Source organism: Colletotrichum abscissum (assembly GCF_030869225.1).
Source record: "Colletotrichum abscissum strain IMI 504890 chromosome Unknown Scaffold_20.1, whole genome shotgun sequence".
NCBI lineage: Eukaryota > Fungi > Ascomycota > Sordariomycetes > Glomerellales > Glomerellaceae > Colletotrichum > Colletotrichum abscissum.
In genome coordinates this window covers 1-16,442 of record NW_026850099.1, presented here as the reverse complement: position 1 = coordinate 16,442, position 16,442 = coordinate 1, and the positions used below count along the sequence as shown (strand labels likewise).

The following is a 16,442-nucleotide window of genomic DNA, read 5'->3' as shown; positions in this document are numbered from 1 at the left end:
AATTTGTATCAGTATAGACTTAGATGGCGTAGATAGAAAAAGTACACCTGCTTTTCATTGGCATTCGCAGTAGCGGACAAAGCTATGAAACAGGATAGTATTCGGACAGGTATTTGCAACGGTAAGATATGCAATTCACATCTTGGCAACACCTGGCTGACCGCTGTCCTATTGTGGTGCATTAAGCTCTCGTGCAAGGTCAAGCCCTCGCCGTGGTATCTGCTCTGAACGCCGTCGACACAACAGAGGGATAAAACAAACAGACGAATCAGAAGACGTTTCCCCTCCCAACTTTTTACAAACCCAATATGTTTTCTTTTTTGGCACTCCCGAACGCCGCCCAAGATGCAAAGACATGCTGCTTAAGTGCTCCCAAAATCCCCCCATCTTCTTCACTCACGCAAAGGAGACGCTCTTCTTCTTCGCCTTGGGCTTGGCGGCCTTTGACCCCGCGGTCGCGTACTGGCTGATCTTGTCCTCGTCCTCGGCGCGGGGGTTGCGCTTCCTCTTCTTGCGCAGCGAGTCCTTGGTCTCCTCCAGCCTGTTCTTCTTCTCCTCTTCCTTCTTCTCGGCCTCTACCCGGCGGGCCTCACGGATCTCCTCCATTTGTCTCGCCTTCATCATCTTGGACTCGATCTGGCCCTCCTTCTCGGCCTGAACCATGGCGAGGATGGTGTTCATGCTCTCCTGTTCGGGTGAGATTAGTTGTTAAAATAGTCTGCAAGAAACGGAAGCGCTGGGGAGCCGTACTCTGTCATCGACAAAGACCTTGCCCTTCTTCTTGCCCTTGGGCTTCTCCACGCCGACCGGCGTGATCTTGTTCAGCTTGGGAATGCCGAGCTCTTCCTCCGTGTAGATCTTCTTCTTGCGTTTCTTCAGCAGGGCTTCGAGATTCGTCTTGCCGCCGGCCTTGAGGGGCTTGGTGCCCTTGGGCGTGTCTCTGGATTTCCTAACGATGCCATCGGGAACGGGCCTCTTGTCCGCGGCCTTGCTGTTCTTGATGCCGGAGCCGTTGGCGGCGTGCTTGTTCTTAATCGTTCTCGTCTTGTTGGGCGCCATTTCTGCGAAGACGGTGACGCGAAGTGTCTTCTTGTTGCGGGTTGTGGCGGGTTTGGATTATACAATTGGAGCGTGTCGCGACTCGGCTGGGTGGTGGTTGGAGGGACCAAAGGTGCGACTTTCTTAGAATTTTTTTCTATGCTTGGGAAGCGATAAGCTCACCGAGGCGGATGCGATAAGCTCGAGTGGGCCCGCTCCCCGCCATTCGATCTCACTGGCTGCAGGGGTCTGAATTCCGAGCCGAGACCCTTCCAACAGGTAAGTCTCGACGAACTTGCAACAAGGTACCGCGCAGCAGGTAATCATCTGTTTTCCTTTGACTTTCTAACTTCCTAGGAGACAATTGGATTCCATTGTAGAGCGAGACATGAGTCGGCAGTCTCAAAAGTGCAAACTGACCCAAGGTATGACTCGGTCGAATTGAACGTGAGCTGCAGCGTCAGAACAAGCCGCCAGGATCGGTACTGGTCTCAATACGCCTTTTGCAGTGCGGCACTGTGCCATCCCTGTCAAGAAAAATGGGCGACTGCCGTTATCGCACACCTTGCGTCGTCTAAATCTCTCTTCTCACCTCTTTCCCTAGTGACTAACATTCTCTCATCAGGAAACTCACACAACTCCAGCATCACAGCAAGCCGTACCTGAGCCAATTGGCTCTCGAGCTTCCTCTCTTCTCCAGGTCCTTTTAGTCACAGCATTGGGCTGTCGCCAATTGTCAGAATGGCGCAACCCGTCAAGAGGTTTCCCGGCCACTTGGCTCAGTTCGTGAGGTGCTACTCAGTCTCCGCCGAGAGCATTCCGGCCGCCAAGAAGAAGTACGTCCCGACGGAGGGCACCTATCCCAAGGGCTTCCAGGCCTCTGGTATTCTCGTTGGCGTGAAGCCGGGAAACAAGACGAAGCCCGATCTCGCTCTTCTCAGCTCAGACCGGCCCTGTGCCGCCGCCGCCGTCTTCACCAAGAACAAGTTCCAGGCGGCGCCCGTCACCTTCAGCAGGGACTTACTCAAGAAGAAGGCCAACCGCGGCATCCGCAGCGTTCTCATCAACTCGGGATGCGCCAATGCCGTCACTGGAAAGGGAGGTCTCGAGGATGCTTCTCTGATGGCCAGCGCAGCCGATAAGGTTGTCGGAGGAGAGGGCGATGCGTCATCCACCATTGTCATGAGCACAGGAGTCATTGGACAGAGGCTGCCCATTGCCAAGATTGTCGATAACGTCCCAGCTGCCCAGGGAGCTCTGGGCTCCTCTCACAAGCACTGGCTGAGCTTTGCTACCGCCATCTGCACGACCGATACGTTCCCGAAACTCATGTCAAAGACCTTCACGCTGCCTTCGTCACCAAATGTTGAATACCGCATCGCTGGAACCACCAAGGGCGCGGGTATGATTCACCCCAATATGGCCACCCTTCTCGGAGTTGTTGCCACGGACGCGCCCATCTCGCCCGCTGTCATGCCTTCCGTCCTCAAGCACGCCGTCGACCGCTCGTTCAACAGCATCACCATTGACGGAGACACTTCGACCAACGACACTCTCGCTCTGCTCGCTAACGGTGCTGCCGGCGGCAAGGAAATCTCCTCCGTGGACTCACCCGACTACGCCGCCTTCCAGCAGGTCCTGACCGACTTCTCCATCGACCTGGCCAAGCTCATCGTCCGCGACGGCGAGGGCGCCACCAAGTTCGTCACCATCCGCGTCGTCGAGTCCGCCAGCGAGGAGGCCGCGCGCAAGATTGCCAGCACCATTGCCAGGTCGCCCCTCGTGAAGACTGCGCTGTACGGGCGGGACGCCAACTGGGGCCGCATCCTGTGCGCGACCGGCTACTCGCTCGTGTCGGAGCCCGGCCAGGCCGTCAATGACGTCCCCGAGGTCACGCCCGAGAAGACCAACGTCTCGTTCGTCCCTACCGACGGCACGCCTGAGCTGAAGCTCTTGGTCAACGGCGAGCCGGAGATGGTCGACGAGGCCAGGGCCTCGGAGATTTTGGAGCTGGAGGATCTAGAGATCTTGGTGAGGCTGGGAACTGGCGACAAGGAGGCAACATACTGGACTTGCGATTACAGTCACGAGTACATTACCATCAACGGTGACTACCGCACATAAAAGGGACGTGGTAAATCAACGGATTGGGGAAATAAAAGGCCTAGATTTTAGGTAGAGAGAGCTTGAAGCATTGTCATATTAGAAGAGCGTCTAAAAGGCAGGTACTTGGCCATTGTTTGTCAAGGAAATAGACCAGCCAGCCAATTGAATAATTACTATATCGTTTGATTCGTGTCGTCGACGGCATCGAAATGTTGTAAGCGCAAGGGATTCGGAATTGCGTACCACAGGAAAGAGTGAGCCAAGGCACCGGGAAAGTATCCCGCCGGCCTGAAGACCGCGCCGAGGCATCGGGGTTGGGTGCGGGCACTGCTATTGGAGGCCGGCACGACTGGCGCTCCCCCGCAACGGTGACGCGCCGAAGTGGCACCACCGCATTATCCTTACGGGGTGTCCGTACTTTCAGTTTTGTGAGAATTAATGAGTGCCGGGGAACAGTTCTAATCAGGAGGGACTGTCACTGAACACCAACAGTGAGTCCTGAAGCTACCTTAGTAGGTAATTGATCGTGGGCCGGGGTGACCCTAAGACAGGTATCTAGGTAATCTTACGATAGGACCGGAATCTGCCTCTATCGCCCTGGAAATGAAGTCCGTTTCGAACCCACCTCAACCCACCTTATGAGCAGTTTGGCAATAAGCTATCCATGTGATCTAGGTAAGGAATCTTTTCAGCCCTCTGAGTAGATATGGCTAGTCAACCCAAAGGATGAGCCCAGCTATACGGCAGAAACCCACCGCTACAAATCTGGGGAGGGACCTGGGGCCATTCTCAGACGCAGAGGGCGGAGGCGGAGGTTCAAAGGCGGCTACCCCAGGATCCCCACCTTTTGGGGGTCCCTACTCCCTAGGCAGCTCCAGACTCAACCTCGGCTTGCCGGCTCGTCCCATCGCTCGTCTACCGTACGATGAGACTAAACACTCCTCGTTCAAAAAGGGAGTAGATATCCATGCCCAATTGACGTTGTTCCCCATTTTCTGCATCTCTGTACTCTTCCATATCTCCAAAACCTCGCAAATTCCCAACTCTGAGACGAATCAATCTTGTACCGTTCACCTCAATTCGCCTCGCTCACATTTTCCCCCAAGATGACGTCCAGAGTCCCAGCCATCGTAAGTCGCTAGTGCGGGGAGAGCTTCATCCCAGCTCAGGTACCTAAAATTTGGAAACCGCAACAGCATCGCTGACCCAGCTGTCACCGCCTTCCAGGTCCTGGATCGCCTCAGCGATCGCGCCAAAGAGGCGCTTGATCTCGTGGCCAAGTTTGTCGAAGAAGAGTGCATCCCGTAAGCAAAATCTCCATCTACTACCCCAAAAAACGCCGTCTCGCTTCGTCCACCGGGACTAAACATCCTATTTCCTGTGTGCAGAGCAGACCCCGTCCTAGACGCCCAGATCGGCCAGGGCGACGCGAGATGGGACCACCACCCGGCCATCGTCGACGACCTCAAGGTCAAGGCCAGGAAGCTGGGCCTGTGGAACATGTTCTTGCCAAAGGGCCACTACAAGGAGTCGCCCGGCTTCACGAATCTCGAGTACGGCCTCATGGCCGAGTGGCTCGGCAAGTCGCGCGTCGCCTCCGAGGCCGTCAACTGCGCCGCGCCCGACACGGGTAACATGGAGGTGCTGGCCAAGTACGGAAACGAGGAGCAAAAGGCAAAGTGGCTCAAGCCGTTGATGGAGGGCCAGATCCGCTCCGCTTTCTTGATGACGGAGCCCGAGGTTGCCTCGTCGGACGCGACCAACATTCAGCTCAGCATGCGCAAGGAGGGCAACGAATACGTCCTGAATGGCTCAGTACGTTGGGGGGCCCTACGCGTGTTCCAGCGTTCTGGAGTTTCATTGCTGACATGACAGTAGAAATGGTGGTCCAGCGGTGCCGGTGACCCCAGATGCTCGGTGTACATCGTCATGGGCAAGAGCGACGCAAACAACAAGGACCCCTACAGGCAACAGTCCGTCATCCTCGTCCCCGCGGACACAAAGGGCATCACCATCCACCGCATGCTGCAGGTCTACGGCTACGACGATGCGCCCCACGGCCACGGTCACGTTAGCTTCAAGGACGTCAGAGTCCCTGCCAGCAACTTGGTGCTCGGCGAGGGCCGCGGCTTTGAGATTATCCAGGGCAGACTTGGTCCCGGTCGCATCCACCACGCCATGCGTACCATTGGAGCAGTAGGTCCATCCACAAGTTTGTGTGTGACGGCTATAGACTAACGTGTACATCTCCCCAGGCCGAGCGAGCTCTCGAGTGGATGCTGATGCGCATCAATGACCCGACCAAGACACCGTTCGGCAAGCAGCTCAAGGAGCACGGCGTCATCCTCGAGTGGGTAGCCAAGTCCCGCATCGAAATCGACGCCGCCCGCCTGGTGGTCCTCAACGCGGCCATCAGGATGGACGACCTTGGCCCCAAGAAGGCGCTCAAGGAGATCGCCGAGGCAAAGGTGCTCGTCCCGCAGACGGCGCTGACCGTCATCGACCGCGCCATCCAGTCGTTTGGCGCGGCCGGTGTCTGCCAGGACACGCCGCTGGCGAGCATGTGGGCCAACATTCGCACGCTGCGGCTCGCTGACGGACCGGACGAAGTGCACCTGCAGCAGCTTGGCAAGAACGAGAACAAGAGGGGCAAGGAGGTCACGGACAAGATCCAGTGGCAGAAGCAGAAGACGGAGCAGCTGCATGCGCAGTACAAGACCTCGACGTTCCAACCTGGGGCCAAGATTACCAAGTCCAAGCTGTGAGGTTGCGTCGCGTCGCGTCGCCAGCTAGGCGTTTTTGTATAGTTGAATGATATCTTTTTGTGTACAACGTCGTGAATGACAGGCCTTGGGTCAGTCTAGGCCCTGTCCCTCCCCAGATAGGATTGACAATTGGGATGAGAGAAGTGATCTGCAACCCGTTGGCCCGCCGCCGCTCCATGTTCTCTGAGTCACACTAGTACCCCATTGTCTGGCCATGTGGAATTGAGTAGTTCAAGAGATCCTGCGGCATTAAGGTCCGGGAGGTGACGCTGCTAGTCACCTTGGAGATGGGCACGTTGGACAGCTCAGGACCGTTCATGCCGGCAGCATTGACCACAGATGCAACCTCTCTCTTTCCCCGGTGGGACGGGAGATGGGGTCAGAGACACTCCACAGACCGAGAACTAGGTAGCAAGGTAAGCAAGCATTGCCGTAGCTCTCGACTGCTTTGCTGTACAGAATCGATGGGCGAAAAGGATGTAATGGCAAGGAACCATAGCTGGCAACATAAGGTCCGGGGTGCTGGGTTGCCCAGGAAGCCCACTAGTAATCTAGAAGGAAAGGATGGAAAGGGAAGGGAAGCCTGACAGCGCATCCCATCCACACCTGTCCATCACACGGGCGACGGCCGATGGTCACAGCTTCCTGACTGACAAAGGCTCGGTGTCTCTTGGTGTCTTTTGTTCCTTAATACGGAGTACGGATACATACTGCAAAGTGATGGGTAAGTGGTAAGTAAGGTAGCGTCGTCCCCTGGCAAGTTAGGCCGAGGACCCGCATTCCTTCCCACCCCTGAACCCCTGCACTATTATCTGCAGACTGCAGTTTCCCACAGCGCCGTCGCCGTTTCGATTAGCCCGTTGCCCCGTCAACATCCCAGAAAATTCGTTTACTTCGACACCCGGCAACTGCTCCACCCACTTTACCACCCAACGTGTGCCAGACAGGGCCTTTTCGTTGCTTTCCAAGTGAGAGGGAAGAGCGTGCATCTTTTTCACATCCATTCACGAACGTCATAAACACTCCACGGTAAATCCTGTGCTCCAGCGCAAGCACCCGTTAAGTACAAAGACCTTCTTCCTTCTCTGCATTGGGACCCAAGCCACAGACCACAAACCATCCAAATCCACCACCAATACTTTACACATCCATCTTCCTTTACCATCCCACTGCAAACCAGACCAGAACAATCCATCCATCCATACACAGACATTCAAACACACACTTTGCGCCTTCAGCTTCACGTCTTCTGTACACACATCGAGCAGTAGAACCACCTTCAGAGTATCCAGCACAAGCTTAGCATTGCGCATTGCATATACAGCAACCAAACCAAACCACCACACCACTCAAACCTCAAGCAAACATGTCTCCCAACGTACTCGGCGACAAGGACGTCAACGCCACCGTCGTGGTCAGTGACCCTCAGTCCACCAAGGACCTCAAGAGCATGGAGTACCACCGCCAGGTCCTGCAGAACAAGATGGCCCAAGAGAAGTACGACAAACTACAGCCTCGCAGCAGTAACAAGAACAAAACTCTAAACTCCATTGTCCTCGATAGGTCCAAGACGTACATCTCGCCATCTGACAACATCATGAGCCCTTGCACCGCTAAGCTCAGCGCCCTTCGCAACAAGCAGGTTGGCAAGTAAGTCATGCCATCTTCCCACAACAACCATGAAGTCTACCGACATTGTCTACTCCTGTCAAAGTCTAACAAATGCTAATCTCTCTATCCAACAGGGTCAAGCCCAAGTCTCTCTTCGCCCAGACTTCTGCCAAGAAGCTCAGAAGCGACGCCGCCGTGTTCGGCGACCAAGCAGGCACGCCTACCAAAGACAGTGCCTTCTAGGCAGCGTCGTCGCATCTTCTTCTGACAAAACAACATAAAAGCTTCACTTCACTAATGAGATTGGCTCGCGGGTTGTTTTACTAGTTTTGTCTCTTCCATCTTTTGGGAAAAGAGACATTGAATTTGCGCCTCTGCTGGCTTTTCCGGGCTGTTTTTGAGGGTGGGATAGGGTTCATTGGCGTTTTACGGGTAGACCGAAGTCTGACTCCAGGATAAGGGGTTGGGTTGTACTACACCATGACATGACACGAAACGATATCAGGCTTTTCTTTTGCTTCTCCACGACTAGGATTCTAGAAGGACTGTATTCATCAGCCACCGCAAGATTGTCGGTCGGTATGAGCAGAATTCACAATTCCTCGTAACCTTTTTAAACCCATTTCTTATTTTTCATCTGATGAATTCATTTCTCATGCCTTCCACGCGCTCACGACGCAAACCACATCCTCATCCGCCACCGCATGCCCGAGTCCCACTCTCTGCGGGATATGCCTAGCACTCGCACCCCAGACGAGCGCGTACTTGAAGGTATCCTTGAGCGTCCTGTGAATGCGGTCGCACACGTCCTCGATGGTGCTATTGCTTCGTACGATGAGCGCCTCGCTGAAATCCGGATCGGCGCCTTGGCGCTTGGTGTAGATGCGGATCAGCTTGAGCTCCTCCCAGCAGCGGTCGACGACGTCCTGGATGCCGAGGTCGAGCTCGCACGACATGACGACGGTGTGGGGCTCGCGGGCGAGCTTGTCGAGGAAGTCGAGGGAGACGGAGTCGATCTTGTTGTAGACGTAGAGGCACTTGATGTATTTTCGGTGGTCCTTCATGATGACGTCGATGAGGTCGTCGACGGTGGCGTACTCGTCGCGGACGAGGACCTCGCAGTTTAGGATCTTGTAGTCGCGGAGGATGTTGAAGACCATTTTCTCGTCCATGTTTTTGGGAGGGGACTGGAAGGTGATTTTCATGCCGCCTGCTTTTTTGGCTTTGAGGTAGATGTTTCTGCCACGGTTTCGTCAGACTCGAACGAATAGGGGAAGAGGAAACATCATCATCTTACGGTGGCTCTCTGTTGAGACGGATGCCCACGGCCTCCAATTCAGCCTCGAGCAGCGCCCTCTGCTCCGCCTTCTTGGTCGCGTCCAGCACCATGAGAATCATGTCGCTCGTCTTGGCCGCCGAGATGACCTGCCGTCCTCTACCCTTGCCCTCGGCGGCGCCCTCGATGATACCCGGCAGATCGAGCAGCTGGATCTCGGCGCCGCCGTACTCGAGGACGCCCGGAATGGCCGTGAGGGTCGTGAAGGCGTACGAGGCCACCTCTGATTTCGTCCGCGTGACCTTGGAGAGGAAGGTGGATTTGCCGACCGAGGGGAAGCCGACGAGGGCTATTCGAGCGTCGCCGGATTTGCTGACGTCGAAGCCTGCGCCGCCGCCGCCGCCTGCTCCTGGGCCTGGTTCGAGGAGTTGTGCTCGGAGACGGGCGAGTTTACTTTGTGTGTTTGTGAGAAAGGATTTTGAGTTGTGGTAGCTGAGGACTTACCCCTTTAGGAGACCAAGATGATATTCTTTGAAGGTCTGTTGTTAATCATGATTTGTTGCTTGATCCGGCTTATTTGACAAACATACCAGTCGCCTTGTTCTCTATAGGAAGTCAGCAAGAATTCTATGCGAATGCAACATTGCGCTCGGTCATCTCTCTCTCCGGTCATGTTCACGATCAACTTGTAGAAAGGCCATTCTCATTTCCCGTCGATCCTTCGAGTCTCTCCAAGTTGGCCAGAATGTAGATGAAATGACTTTTGAGAAATGACCCGAAGGCATGAGAGGATGCGTCTTACTTTGGGTCTTTCTCATCTCATCCTCAATCCTAGTGGCGCATCATCAGCCTCCCGCTCGCTTCGATTTCGTCGTGGTGGAGGTAGGGGGGTTTCCGTACTCCTTGATCTTTTCCGTAATGTTCACCATCTTGGCGATTTATGAGCTCAAAGTCCTGAGACTCTGACAAGTCCTATAAATCAAAAAGATGGTGATGAGCAATAAGCGCTTCGCTTTCTGATCGACGAGAGTCGGCTTCGCAAGTTCATGGTGGGGCAGGTCGACCTCCCAAGGCATAGGAAGAGTGAACCGTGTGGCAGAATTTACCGCGGGGCTGCGTTGGAGCGACAAGGGTCTCCACTCACCGCCCTCGAACCACTGAGAGTGCGCCATGGTCTGCGCCACAGCTTTATCGCGATAACAAATTTCCAAGCCTCGCCGCGTGCGCTCACTGTTGCCCCGTCGTCGACATCCATCCAAAAGGCACCCATCCACACTCGAGCTATCTGACCATCTCTCTACCACGACATCCACCGCATCGAAATACCCCTCAAGACCGCAACTATGTCGGACGAAGTCGCGCAAGCTCGACCCGAGGAGGTCGATGGCCCAGAGCCCGAGGACAACGCACAGGAGACAGCGCTGGCGACAGCCACCACCGAGGTCGCCGCGCCGACAGAACGAAAAGTAAAAAAGATCATCAGGAAGAAGAAGAGGCCGGCGCGCCCGCAAGTCGACCCGTCCTTCATCACCTCGGAGCCGCCGCCGCAGACGGGAACAATCTTCAACATCTGGTACAACAAGTGGTCGGGCGGCGACCGCGAGGACAAGTACCTTTCCAAGACGCACGCAAAGGGCCGCTGCAACGTCGCCAAAGACAGCGGATACACGAGGGCCGACAAGGTCACGGGAAGCTACTTTTGTCTCTTCTTCGCGCGCGGAATATGTCCCAAGGGCCAGGACTGCGAGTACCTGCACCGCCTGCCGGGCATCCACGACATCTTCAACCCCAACGTCGACTGCTTTGGCCGGGACAAGCACTCCGATTACAGGGACGACATGGGTGGTGTCGGTAGTTTTATGAGGCAGAACCGTACGATTTACGTGGGAAGGATACACGTCACGGATGATATCGAGGAGATTGTGGCGCGTCACTTTGCGGAATGGGGCCAAGTTGAGCGAGGTAAGTTCAATGTAGGAATTCCGCGCCTGGACGCATGCTGACCTTTTTTGCAACTAGTTCGTGTACTCAACACTCGCGGAGTCGCATTCATAACATACTCCAACGAGGCTAACGCACAATTCGCCAAGGAGGCTATGGCGCACCAGTCTCTGGACCACGAGGAGATCCTCAACGTGCGATGGGCGACCGCCGACCCGAATCCGATGGCGCAGGCGCGCGAAGCGAGACGGATCGAAGAGCAGGCCGCCGAGGCCGTCCGACGCGCGCTCCCCGCGGAGTTCGTGGCCGAGATCGAGGGTAAGAACCCGGAGGCCAGGAAGAGGAGGAAGATCGAGAGCAGCTACGGGCTCGAGGGCTACGAGGCGCCGGACGAGGTCCATTTCGCGCGGGGCGCCAACGCCGTGAACCCCGTCGGCCGTGAGGGCCACGAGGTGGAGTACCAGGAGCGGCCTATGCTCGAGAACGGCGGCCAGGACCAGTACGATGGGTTGCCTATGCTTCAGCAGCAGCCGTCGATTGCGTCTGGCGGGATCTTCTCCAGCAGCACACTGGCGGCCCTCAACGCGTCCAAGGTCGCAGTGGCGTCGAAACCAAAGGTTGCTGTGTCTTCTGGGCCGTTGGTGGGCTACGGCAGCGACGATGATTCCGACTGAGCCCTAGGGTGGTTGGTTTTGTATGATTAATAAGGGGCAAGGAGAAAGAAAGAATAAAAGCGATCATGATACCCCATTTGAGAATGGAAACACATTGAAAGTAGGGAAGCCGAGTGAACAATAAATAATCAACTGTTGAATATTCGTGAATACAGAACCTCGTGTCTGCCTATCCATAGATCCATCACCGGCATCGTCTGCCCGGCTCTCTCAACCGGCGTGCTCCACTCCCGCTCAATGGCGGCGGAAATGAGTTGCTGGACCTGTGTGCTCGCAAGCACCTTTTGCGCCTGGTAGGGCCCAAACATGCTGGCTCTCACGGCAGCTGAGATGAGGGCCTTGACGTGGCCCATCATGAAGATGTAGGCCGTCTGCTGGAGGGTGAGGCCCACGAGGTTACAGATTGCGCCAAAGAGGGGCGCCAGGTGAGCGAAGACAAGCGGGGGTTCAGCCTGGTCGTCTGCAGTCGCAGATACTGCCCGCGACGAGGTGGCCGTCTTGAGAAGCGCCGCGTATGGCTGGAGAGTCGCGACAACAGGGGCGGGGAGGGAGGACGCAAAGGAGCGTTCCCAGATGGAGAGGAGGGCGCGGCCCTGGGCGATGGAGGCGCGGCGGCCGACGGTGCAGATGATGGCGGCATCGAGCTCGTCGTCTAGTTCCGCGACGTCGGAGGGGGAGCGGTGCGCTGCTAGGACGAAGGGCAGCGTCGTCGAGGCGTAGGCGGAGATGGATTCCGGGAGGAAGGTGTTGAAGGAGGAGCGGGGCCGGGTGTGGGCTAGGTAGGACTCGAGGCCGCTGCTGAAGGCGAAGGAGCCGAGGGGTAGGGCTGAGTCTGAGAGGAGGAGGAGGTAGTGGTTTGTTTGTGAGGGGGATGGTGGTACTGAATTCGTGTTAGTTGACTTGGGTTGTGAATAGTTTTGAGATGTTCTCATTATGAAGATGTGTAGCTGGGGTTGAACTGACATGAGGGTTTTGATGAGATGCCTCGAGACGGTAGAGATTCGGCGGGTAGTTCTGTATGTCCTTTGAGATCGTTCAACTTTCCCCTGGCAGCCTTGAGGCGTGCCTCCAGCTCCAGGATCTCCTTCTCAGCATCGTCAACAGATCCATCTCGCGCCATTGAATCCATTGCGACAACCTGCAAAAGCCGTCTGAACAATAAGACTCGATGTTGCAGTTGATAAGCTTCCGATAGCGGGAAGGGGTCCCTGCAGGATCGGGGGAGTGTTCGTTCAGGGGCTGCATCGAGCTTAGGCGCTCTCCTACTGCAAGGATGGGCGCGCCGCCGGGGCACTCTCTGGGACTCTGGGACTCGCTGCAGGGATTATGTTCGGCGTCTGCTCTTGTCCCACCCGCCCGTACCAACTTGCTCACCTCGGCGATTGATGGAGTAAAAAAAAGACAAGAGCTTCACCTTTCACGCCTTACAAGGTAGCTCTACATAGTACCGGTAGGAAGCCCGCCCGGTGAAAATCGTACGATCTCACCAATCAAAAGTCTCAGACTTTTTTCGCTTCTGAATATCTTCAATTGCACCTCCCTTCATCGCCTACATACGGGTCACTTTCACGGACCACAAAGGTCTCGACGTCATCAACTCTCTTCTCCGCAGAGACAGACCGGCGCCCCGGTCGACAATGCCAGCAGGATGGCGACGCACGACAAGATGAAGAGCGCCGAGGCCGACGACGCCGCGTGGGAAGCTACGCGGGGAGCCTTCATCGGCGCCGCGAGATGGGGTCTCGGAGCCGCCGTCGTGGGCGCCTTTGCGTACAAGTTCTCGCCGCTGTACAAGGGCCTCACTATCCAGTTCAAGATGTAATACGTCACCTCACGCGACACTACCCAAGTCCCCCTTATCCTTTCCCCCTTTTTCTCCTATCTCACTCGCGTGTTTATTCACTTCGTCTCGTAATTTTGGATGAAATGTGACTGACATAATCACGGCAGTTATATGCAAATGTCGGCCATGGTGCTGGGAAGCATGCTGGAGGCGGACAACAGGTTACGAGAGTATGAGGCCCGCGTCAGATTGCAGAAGCGCATTCTGAGGGATAGGGCTAAGTGGGAGAGATTTGAGCGGGAATTTTATGAGGATCCTAACGAGAAGAAATGAACGGTAACCATCACAGGCGACTGAAACCGAAATTGGACACTCTCAATGGGACAAAAGTTGATCTCAAGCTGTATTTCATAGTATTGTATACCTAACATGGGACATTCAAACCCTTGACTTTTTGTTTTTCGAGCTACACAGAAAAGGTACCCCAGACCTGATTTAACCCCCAACGCCGGATCATGCAAGTCATTATGCCCCGCCAGCAGCGAGTCTTCTATCGGCTGCCAATTCTTCATTTTGAGGCAGCCTCGAACCTCTTGGGGTCCATGTTGAGCTTGCAGAGCCTCGCAACGCAGCCGCTCAGCTGCAGCAGCGTCTGCACGCCCTCCAGAATCTTCATGTGCGTGAATCCAATCTCCTTGATGAACTCGAGCTTGGAGTGCTCGCTCAGCGTCGGGATCGTCTTGGTGACCTTGAACATGGTGCTGATGATGTCGTGGCTCGAGTACCCCAGGTCCCAGAGCTCCCGCAGGCATTCGAGCGCCGAGTCGACATTGCCCTCGTAGCACGCCTTGAGCATCGCCTGGACCTTGATCGGGTGCGGCGAGTCCACCACCTTGAAGACGTTGTCGCCCGACACGAAGCCGAAGCCGGCAAACGTCGACTGCAGGTTGTTGATGGCCTGACGCATGTCGCCCTCGGCGCTGAAGACGAGTGCCGCGAGGCCGTCGTCGCTGTATTCCACCTTTTCAGCTTCAATGATTTGCAGCAGTCGCTTGACGACCTGCTCGTCGGTGAGTCGGGCGTAGCGGAGGATGGCGCATCGTGACTGCAGCGGTTCGATGATCTTATTGGACTGGTTGCAGGCGAAGGCGAAGCGCGTCGTGTTGGAGTAGATTTCCATTGTCCGGCGGAGGGCCTGCTGAGCGCCTGATGTCATGCTGTCGGCCTCGTCGAGGATGACGAGCTTGTGGCGGCCTTGGGGCAGGGTGACCTTCTTCTGCGCGAAGCCCTTGATGCGGTTGCGAACGACGTCGATTCCTGTGCTTGAGCGTCAGTATTGGATGTGACACAGACAGAACACATCTCTTAACATTACCTCTCTCGTCACTGGCGTTGAGCTCCAATACAGCCTCCTTGTATGTGTCTCCGAGCAATTGTCTCGCCAGGCAAAGCACACTGGTAGTCTTTCCGATACCAGGCATGCCCGAGATGATGACGTGCGGCATGTTTCCCTCCTTTGCAATAATCTTTAGGCGATCAATCGTCTCGGTGTTTCCGACAACATCGTCAAGGAAGACTGGGCGGTACTTTTCGACCCTGAAGCACGCATATTAGCAGCTGGGTCGGAAAGCTGGGGGAAGTCTACAGTGACTGACCACGGAAGCTCATAATTAGGAACGCCGTTTGACGCCGCAGTCAATGCCTTCTTGGCTGCGGACGTCGAAGACTCGCCAGCCTCCTCTGGCTTCGTGATCTGCTTCTGAGCGGGCATGGCGGCTTTTCCTTTGGTTGGGATGTTGGGAGATGCAGATAGCAGATCGTCAAGTTGCTGGAGTTCTGTGCGGGCAGTGGGCAGAAGCACTTTACGCGATGCTCATCGAAAAGACGCGTCGGGTGCGGAACGCGCTAAACTTCTCTGGGTCCACCCTTGTCTTCCCTGCCTGGTCTCCAGGACTCAACCTGACCGACATCTCACAAACACCACTTGTCAGTCCTGAAAGTTTCCCCTCCCGACCTTCAATACGTAGACATGATTACAGTGTGTAGTCACGATTTTGTCGCATCACGAACCCTTTTAGCGTATCTTCTCCAAAAAAAACTCGAAACATAAAGGCATTCAACTTTTTTTCATTGCATTTTGTTCATCCAAGGTATCTAGTCATCGTCTTCATCGGCCTTCTTCTTACCCTTCCTGGTCTTCGCACCTCCCTTAAAGTGCTTCTTTCCGGACGACAGCTTCACGTCTTTAGGGTCAACTCCGCTCTCCAGAGCGATCATCGCTCTTGCCTTTCTTCCACTCAAGTGCTTCTGCCCCTGCTCCGTGTACTTGTGGCTGAAGGGCATCTTGGTGTGACCGCCACTGCTGTTGGGGCCAAAGAAACCCTTGTCGATCTGCTTGGACTTAGGACCAGCCGGCAGAGCTGCTAGGTCTGAGGGAGCTATCGAAATATCGTCGTCCATAATGGACATGGTGTCCATAGACGTGCTGAGGGCTCGACGGCGCTTCTCGGGGAGATGCGTCTCGTCATAGAGCTCTGCGTTGAACTCTGGGCCCTCAACTGTTCCTGGTGGCGGCTCACAGTACAGGAGCTTTCCGGCAACGTAATCTTTGAGGATGTAACGAGATGCTCTTGACTCATCAGGCTGGCCCAATCCTTGGGTCTGGAAACCTCTAGCTCTGGCATATGCGCGGAGCAACTCCGGAGCCGTAGGAGTGCCTGTGCCTCCCTCTTCGATAGCGCGGGTCTTGATCTTGATTCCGTAGACGGCTTCCAAGAAGGACTTGGGTATCCTCCTAGTGACCAAGCCAGCCGGTCCTTGGAACTCTCGCAGTTGATCAATAGGCAACACACCGTTGCAGACCAGGTCGGCTTTGGTGTTTGCGAAGTTGGGGTAGACCAAACCAGGGCAATCGCACAGGACAACATTGTCGCTGAGGTGAATTGTCTGGAAGTGCTTGGTCTTTCCTGGTGTTGACGAAACTGACACCTTCTTGGCACCAATCAAGGCGTTGATGGTGGAAGACTTTCCGACGTTAGGGTATCCGACAAGACCAATCTGCAGCTTGTGGCCAGGCTCTGTTCATCCACCGTCAGTATCCAATCCAAATCACGTTTCGGGACTCATTGTGTCCCTTGTTGACAGAGGATGGGTGAAGACTGATTGACTGGTTGTTACTGATATTGCGCAGACCTCGGGCTCCTGGGCTTTCCCGCACCAGAAGCTTGGGATAGAAGCTCCATGTGATG

The 16,442-nt window shown here is 55.4% G+C and overlaps 10 protein-coding genes across 10 annotated transcripts; 5 read left to right on the top strand and 5 right to left on the bottom strand.

The window, feature by feature from the left end:
* Positions 1 to 396: 396 nt before the first annotated feature.
* Positions 397 to 1,059, bottom strand: CABS01_08619 (60S ribosomal subunit assembly/export protein loc-1; the record flags this gene model as incomplete). Its single annotated transcript, XM_060541978.1, has 2 exons — positions 397 to 687; positions 751 to 1,059. The coding sequence occupies 2 exons, from the start codon at positions 1,057 to 1,059 to the stop codon at positions 397 to 399; spliced, it is 600 nt and encodes a 199-aa protein (XP_060400868.1).
* Positions 1,060 to 1,779: 720 nt separating this feature from the next.
* On the top strand, positions 1,780 to 3,162 carry CABS01_08618 (arginine biosynthesis ArgJ; the record flags this gene model as incomplete). The annotated part of the gene is made up of 1 exon (XM_060541977.1): positions 1,780 to 3,162. The coding sequence occupies one exon, from the start codon at positions 1,780 to 1,782 to the stop codon at positions 3,160 to 3,162; it is 1,383 nt and encodes a 460-aa protein (XP_060400867.1).
* Positions 3,163 to 4,250: 1,088 nt separating this feature from the next.
* On the top strand, positions 4,251 to 5,909 carry CABS01_08617 (acyl-CoA dehydrogenase; the record flags this gene model as incomplete). Its single annotated transcript, XM_060541976.1, has 5 exons — positions 4,251 to 4,274; positions 4,372 to 4,448; positions 4,533 to 4,959; positions 5,023 to 5,340; positions 5,400 to 5,909. 5 exons carry the CDS (start codon positions 4,251 to 4,253, stop codon positions 5,907 to 5,909), a joined length of 1,356 nt encoding a protein of 451 aa, XP_060400866.1.
* Positions 5,910 to 7,275: 1,366 nt separating this feature from the next.
* Positions 7,276 to 7,763, top strand: CABS01_08616 (uncharacterized protein; the record flags this gene model as incomplete). Its single annotated transcript, XM_060541975.1, has 2 exons — positions 7,276 to 7,559; positions 7,655 to 7,763. 2 exons carry the CDS (start codon positions 7,276 to 7,278, stop codon positions 7,761 to 7,763), a joined length of 393 nt encoding a protein of 130 aa, XP_060400865.1.
* Positions 7,764 to 8,173: 410 nt separating this feature from the next.
* On the bottom strand, positions 8,174 to 9,725 carry CABS01_08615 (TGS domain-containing protein; the record flags this gene model as incomplete). The annotated part of the gene is made up of 6 exons (XM_060541974.1): positions 8,174 to 8,759; positions 8,818 to 9,249; positions 9,301 to 9,325; positions 9,387 to 9,401; positions 9,599 to 9,627; positions 9,697 to 9,725. The coding sequence occupies 6 exons, from the start codon at positions 9,723 to 9,725 to the stop codon at positions 8,174 to 8,176; spliced, it is 1,116 nt and encodes a 371-aa protein (XP_060400864.1).
* Positions 9,726 to 10,139: 414 nt separating this feature from the next.
* Positions 10,140 to 11,411, top strand: CABS01_08614 (RNA recognition domain-containing protein; the record flags this gene model as incomplete). Its single annotated transcript, XM_060541973.1, has 2 exons — positions 10,140 to 10,758; positions 10,816 to 11,411. 2 exons carry the CDS (start codon positions 10,140 to 10,142, stop codon positions 11,409 to 11,411), a joined length of 1,215 nt encoding a protein of 404 aa, XP_060400863.1.
* Positions 11,412 to 11,539: 128 nt separating this feature from the next.
* Positions 11,540 to 12,540, bottom strand: CABS01_08613 (urease; the record flags this gene model as incomplete). Its single annotated transcript, XM_060541972.1, has 2 exons — positions 11,540 to 12,291; positions 12,375 to 12,540. 2 exons carry the CDS (start codon positions 12,538 to 12,540, stop codon positions 11,540 to 11,542), a joined length of 918 nt encoding a protein of 305 aa, XP_060400862.1.
* Positions 12,541 to 13,059: 519 nt separating this feature from the next.
* Positions 13,060 to 13,527, top strand: CABS01_08612 (uncharacterized protein; the record flags this gene model as incomplete). Its single annotated transcript, XM_060541971.1, has 2 exons — positions 13,060 to 13,229; positions 13,362 to 13,527. 2 exons carry the CDS (start codon positions 13,060 to 13,062, stop codon positions 13,525 to 13,527), a joined length of 336 nt encoding a protein of 111 aa, XP_060400861.1.
* Positions 13,528 to 13,762: 235 nt separating this feature from the next.
* On the bottom strand, positions 13,763 to 14,965 carry CABS01_08611 (replication factor C; the record flags this gene model as incomplete). The annotated part of the gene is made up of 3 exons (XM_060541970.1): positions 13,763 to 14,511; positions 14,570 to 14,790; positions 14,850 to 14,965. The coding sequence occupies 3 exons, from the start codon at positions 14,963 to 14,965 to the stop codon at positions 13,763 to 13,765; spliced, it is 1,086 nt and encodes a 361-aa protein (XP_060400860.1).
* Positions 14,966 to 15,348: 383 nt separating this feature from the next.
* Positions 15,349 to 16,429, bottom strand: CABS01_08610 (uncharacterized protein; the record flags this gene model as incomplete). Its single annotated transcript, XM_060541969.1, has 2 exons — positions 15,349 to 16,271; positions 16,372 to 16,429. Coding segments are annotated over 2 exons (981 nt in total), but the record flags the coding sequence as incomplete, so codon positions are not given.
* Between the last annotated feature and the right edge of the window lie 13 nt (positions 16,430 to 16,442).